At 33.8% G+C, this 5,979-nt stretch overlaps 1 protein-coding gene across 1 annotated transcript; it reads left to right on the top strand.

Moving 5' to 3' along the window:
- On the top strand, positions 1–2,501 carry LOC123197285 (abscisic acid 8'-hydroxylase CYP707A2-like). Its single transcript, XM_044611508.1, has 7 exons — positions 1–246; positions 333–651; positions 741–1,127; positions 1,283–1,457; positions 1,578–1,684; positions 1,766–1,884; positions 1,990–2,501. The coding sequence occupies exons 1-7, from the start codon at positions 47–49 to the stop codon at positions 2,081–2,083; spliced, it is 1,401 nt and encodes a 466-aa protein (XP_044467443.1). The 5' UTR covers positions 1–46; the 3' UTR covers positions 2,084–2,501.
- The last annotated feature ends 3,478 nt before the right edge of the window (positions 2,502–5,979 follow it).

Genomic DNA, 5,979 nt, shown 5'->3' with positions numbered 1-5,979 from the left:
CAGTCCTTTCTTCACACAATCAAACTTCCCACTTGAAACACACAACATGGATTTCTCTTCCATGTTTCTCCTTTCTTTTGTTGCCTTTGTTTTCATCTTTCTCTTCAACTCTCTTGTCAATTTCCTTTGTTCTAATGCCAAGAAACTCCCTCTCCCTCCTGGTTCTCTAGGCTGGCCTTATATTGGAGAGACCTTCCAACTCTACTCTCAGAACCCAAATGTGTTCTTTGCCTCTAAGCAAAAGAGGTTTGTTTCTCAATGAATGAATAAATTTGCTTGTTTTTGTCTATTTAATGGTAAGTGCTAACTCAGTTGAGTATATTTTGCTGTAGGTATGGTCCTATCTTTAAGAGTCACATATTGGGATGTCCTTGTGTAATGATATCAAGTCCTGAAGCTGCAAAATTTGTGCTTGTAACAAGTGCCCATCTCTTCAAGCCAACATTTCCGGCTAGCAAAGAAAGGATGTTAGGCAAACAAGCCATATTCTTTCACCAAGGAGACTATCACACAAAGTTAAGAAAGCTTGTTCTTCGTGCTTTCATGCCCGAAGCCATAAAAAATATTGTCTCTGACATCGAATCCATTGCTAATGACACTCTTCAATCTCTAGAAGGAAGGCTGATCAACACTTTCCAAGAAATGAAAACAGTAAGTTTCCATAACCAGAGCAAAACAGAGCTCTCTGTTTTTCATTCCCCGGTTTCTCTGTAAAAACTTTTCTTTTTTGTTGCTTGCAGTACACATTCAATGTTGCACTACTTTCTATATTTGGAAGGGACGAAGTGCTCTACAGAGAGGATCTAAAGAGGTGCTACTATATTCTTGAAAAGGGGTACAATTCAATGCCCATAAATCTTCCAGGGACACTCTTCAACAAATCAATGAAAGCAAGGAAGGAACTGGCTCAAATTTTGGCCAAAATCCTCTCAACAAGGAGGCAAATGAAGCTTGAACACAACGACTTGCTTGGATCTTTCATGGTTGACAAAGAAGGCCTCACTGATGAACAGATTGCAGACAACATTATTGGCGTTATCTTTGCAGCTCGTGACACAACTGCAAGTGTTTTGACATGGATTGTCAAGTACCTTGGAGAAAACCCCAGTGTGCTGCAAGCTGTCACCGTAAGAAACCAAACTTAGGCTCCATAAAGATCTCAACTTAATCCCATTTTTTAATTGTATAGTTCACAAAACAAGGAAAGTGGGTAATATAATAAAATATGATCATGATGGTTATCTCAAATGACTAATGATTTTATCTGGTGGTGGCTTTACAGAAAGAGCAAGAGGCCATTTTGAGGTGTAAAGAAAAGAGTGGTGATGAGAAGGTTCTGAGTTGGGCAGATACCAAGAAGATGCCCGTAACTACAAGAGTGATTCAGGAGACACTTAGAGTTGCCTCAATCTTATCTTTTACTTTCAGAGAAGCTGTGGAAGATGTTGAATATGAAGGTTAGTTACCTCAAATCTGACAAAATATTTGTACTACTATTGTATTATTTGTCAGGACGCAGCAAAATCATTTTTATTTCTGCTGCTAATAATTTCTCTGCTGTAAAATTAACTTCTCAGGTTATCTTATTCCAAAAGGCTGGAAAGTTTTACCTCTTTTCAGAAACATTCATCACAGCCCTGAAATTTTCACAGATCCTGAGAAGTTTGATCCATCAAGATTTGAGGTAAGAAAATAAAATATATATCATAATTTTTTACTTTGATATATTGATTCCATTTAATTTTTATTATCAATGATTGAACAGGTTTCTCCAAAACCAAATACATTTATGCCATTTGGCAATGGGACCCATTCATGTCCAGGGAATGAGTTAGCCAAGCTGGAAATTCTGGTTCTTCTGCATCATCTGACCACAAAGTACAGGTTGGTAAAGAGAATTACTATTTACCTTTGTGAAGATCCCCAAAATAGAAAATGTTTTTGTAAAGTGTGTAGCTGACATGAGCAAAATTGTTACTCTTGTTGCAGGTGCAATCTGGTGGGATCACATAGTGGAATTCAGTATGGCCCTTTTGCACTTCCTCAGGATGGTTTGCCCATCAAATTAACCCAGAAGTCATAGGATGATAATAGGACTCCAAAAATGGGAAGTCCTAAAACAACTTCCTAAATATAGAAACAAATCATGCATGCCTTCAGCTTCAGACTATTAGGTTTCTACTTTCTTTGGGAGAATGATGAAGATAAAGACCATTACTGTTTTACCATAAAGAGAGAGAGAAACTCCTTTCTTTCATTTTGTCAAAAAGGGACAACAACAAAAAGAGGAAGAAACAAGTCTAAATATTAGCATACTAAAGGGAACCAGCTGACAATTGTACAGAAGAGCCCCACAAAAACAAAAAATTAAGTTCATTTTTTCTTTTCTTTTCCTTTTGCTTGTTATTAGAGAGAAACAATTCCACAAGGAATTAGATCAGTGTATGTAAGGCCACAATGCAATGAAAAATTCAATGATCAAAGTTCCATTCCTTCTATCATTTATATTTTACCTTTGTGGTCGTTCTAACAATCCAAGCCTTGTGGGTTCCTTGTTCATATATTATTAAGCTGAGATGATCACTGTGTTTCCTCTTACCAAGCATGCATTCTGACCAAGATTAATATTTGAGCAAGGTTGCTTGTTCAAAATATAACTTGTAAGCACTGCTATTTTTCTTCAGATAATTAGACAGTTGTAAGTGCGTGCAGAACTTTAATGGCTTGGGTTTTTGTGATAGTTTTTCTCATCTTTATCGATATGCTATATAATGGATGACCAATTATGCATATGCTGTTAATCTCCTGCCATCCTCTCAAAGAAATTTTACATTTAAACTGTTCAGCCATTGAAATAGTTGATTTATAATGAGGCATATAAATCAAGAATTATGTGGACTCTGCAAATACAACTGTATCATTATCATCATCCAAGAATTTGTGACCAACCAAAACTGCAACTACATCATTCCCAACTTCCCTATCATGCATTGCTTGCTCATTAGTTCTCTCTGCTAAAACATTATTACTTCTTGCTTGAATCAGAGTGCTTGGAAAACCTTTTCAAAATCTCCTATGTGAGATGCATTTTTCTTATATTTTGTCGGCGTGAAATTTGACTGAAGTTGTTACATTCTTGATAGAATGAGTCTGGTTAGCCAATTTAAAAGATTGGTATTTTAGATTGAGTGACACATCTTCCTTAATAAGATTCAAGACCCTTTGAACACCCGACTGATAATCTTCTCAATCTAGTTCCTGAGTTCATAATATATTGCTGTCTTGGCTTCTAGTTCTAGAGCTGTTTTGTAAGAAAACCCAGTTATGAAACCCAAAAGGTGATGGATTCTCATTACTCTACAAAAATGGTCATGGTCACTGTCATGTTCATGTTTTGTCGCTTTTGATTACAGTGACTTCTCTCCTATATCCAGCAAGCTAAAGACTGAAAATTCAACATGACCGAAGTTAGAACTGAGAATCAATGAAAAAGCTACACTTACCCCACATTGTGTAATCTTTTGTATAAGTAATAACTTAGATCAACATCACAACAAGAGCAGCATCTTCTCCCTCTGACTTCTCATAGCTCGATTATCTTACCAAATTTTCTGACTTTGATATATTTTCAACCACGTGTCCTTCATTGATTCTTTGATGTTACAGTTGATGAATTCATAGATTTCTTTACAATAAACATCACAACGCATGACATGCTCGTCTAACTGTTATTCTTACCACCAAAAATATTTAGGAGGCGTTTGGTTTAAGCAATATTTTATTATCAAAATAAAAAAATTACTTTAAAGATAGATTACTTAGAAAATTACTGGGTATAAATGATTATTATGTTTGATAAAATTTAGTAGGTATAAATAATTATTGTGTTTGGTTAAAGGTAATAAAAGATTACTAATAAATTATTTTACTTAAATACCCTTAAATATAATTATTTTTAAATATTTATTATATTATTTAAAAATAAATTTATTTTTGTCTAAAAAAATTAATAAATAATAATATAATTATAATAAAATCAATATTACCATGGTAATATTTAAATACCTAAAGTGAAGGTGATAATTAGATTACTACCTATATTACTTGCTACGTCAGCATTGGTAATAAAAGATTATTGTAATTTTTTATTACTGACAAACTAAATAAGAGAATAAAAGATAGATTATCAAAGTAATTTTAAAAAATTGGAACCAAACGACCCCTTATACTATTTTAAAATACTTTCTAACAAATTCTTACCTTTATTAATCTTTAAATGACCATAACACTACAGTGTAGTAAGTAATTTGTTGAAAGATTAGGTTTTACCAGAAGAAAATCACTTCACCTAATAAGTTAGTCTGTTGGATTTAATACCAAGAACTCGGATCTAGTCCATATGGATGTAAAGAAGAATAGTTGCAACGTTTGTGTGTTCTTTTAAATGATAATGAGGTAACCTTCGATAAGTTTAATGAATTTTATAAGAGAGTGAATACAGTACCACTAAACAAATTTTACATCAACAAAACAAAATATAAAATAATTTTTTTTTGTATATATGAGTATCTCATATAGTAATAAAAAATTTGTTAAATAACCCACAAGCAATATCGTGATGTTTAAAGTTGACAAGAGTTACAAAGAACAAAGAGAAAGGAATTAAAATAATGCGAATAAAAATTCAAGAAAGGGTAGGTAGCTGGCGATTTAGTTAATCAGATGCAATCATCATCGGTTCAGTTGGGGGTAGCTTTCATGAATGTCAAAGGTGAGAATTCGGGGCTGATACAGATATAAACAACAGTGATTCATGTACAGATGAGTATTTCTTTCACAATCAAAAGTTTTATGTAAACAACAAAATGTCAACATTAAACATGACCTTCTGGTTTTTGGATAAACAATTGAAAACGATTGAATTAGTCTATTTTACTCTCGTTTGACTCAGTTCCTGTCAAAGCAGTAATATTCTGTTTTGCTTCTGTCTTTAAAAATGTCAAGAAATTACACCTGCAACTGCGTGCAAGAGGTGGCCACAAAAGTCTCACTGATGATGACTTTGTTTTAATTCTCACCATGAATATCGTCCATAACCACTGTAGAACCCTATGTTTTGCATGTATCTTCAACATGAAACGTGCACGATAAACTTCATATTCATGAATTAGAGAACTTGATTTGATGTTGACTCGAGCTGAACACGGACCATCTCCAAATTAATTGTTTGCCATGAAACATGCCCTGTAATCTTCTAAGGTGCGTGTTCAGCTCCTCATAAGGGTGCCAAAATATTACTGCCATGAAAAAACTTTTATATTACTGCCAGGGAATTGTAACAAAAGATTACTGCCATGAAAAATTCGGGAACTGAAACTCTGGCACCCTCCTCATAAGAGTTGCAGTCTTATATGTTACAATTTGGGAACTATCCACGTAAGGGTGCCGGTGCTATCTGTTATACAATAAAGCTTTTACATAACCAAATATGTGGAGCTATATTCATACAAGCCACTATTTATAGGAAGAGCAACCAACAACTCAAAATGCGGTAGAAATCTCTTGTTTAGAAGAGGTGATTTGTCAAACTACATTGCATCCTAATCTCATGTCAATGCGAAAAAAAAATAGTTTTTTATTATATCCGGACACAATTGTTATCCCATCTTCCAGCTATATCGGGGAAAAATAATACTTTTTTTTTTTTAAATTTAAATTCAAATTGTAACATATAAAACTGCAACTCTTTTGAGGAGGGGCATGCTATGGTCACACATACAAGATTACATAAATCACTTTAAGATAGACCAAGTGATTCTTAAAAAATATAGCTATCCTTAGGCGTTTCTCCAAGATTAAATTTTTCTCAGGACAATTTCTATAGTAAACACTATTTATGCTTTACTGGGATACTTTCTTAGGGTCGTCAATAACATAATTATGATATAAACTTTTGTTCAGCAAATCGAACCACATTAA

The sequence above is a fragment of the Mangifera indica genome, chromosome 15, assembly GCF_011075055.1.
Source record: "Mangifera indica cultivar Alphonso chromosome 15, CATAS_Mindica_2.1, whole genome shotgun sequence".
In the NCBI taxonomy this organism is placed as follows: Eukaryota; Viridiplantae; Streptophyta; class Magnoliopsida; order Sapindales; family Anacardiaceae; genus Mangifera; species Mangifera indica.
This window is presented reverse-complemented; position numbering and strand designations above follow the sequence as displayed.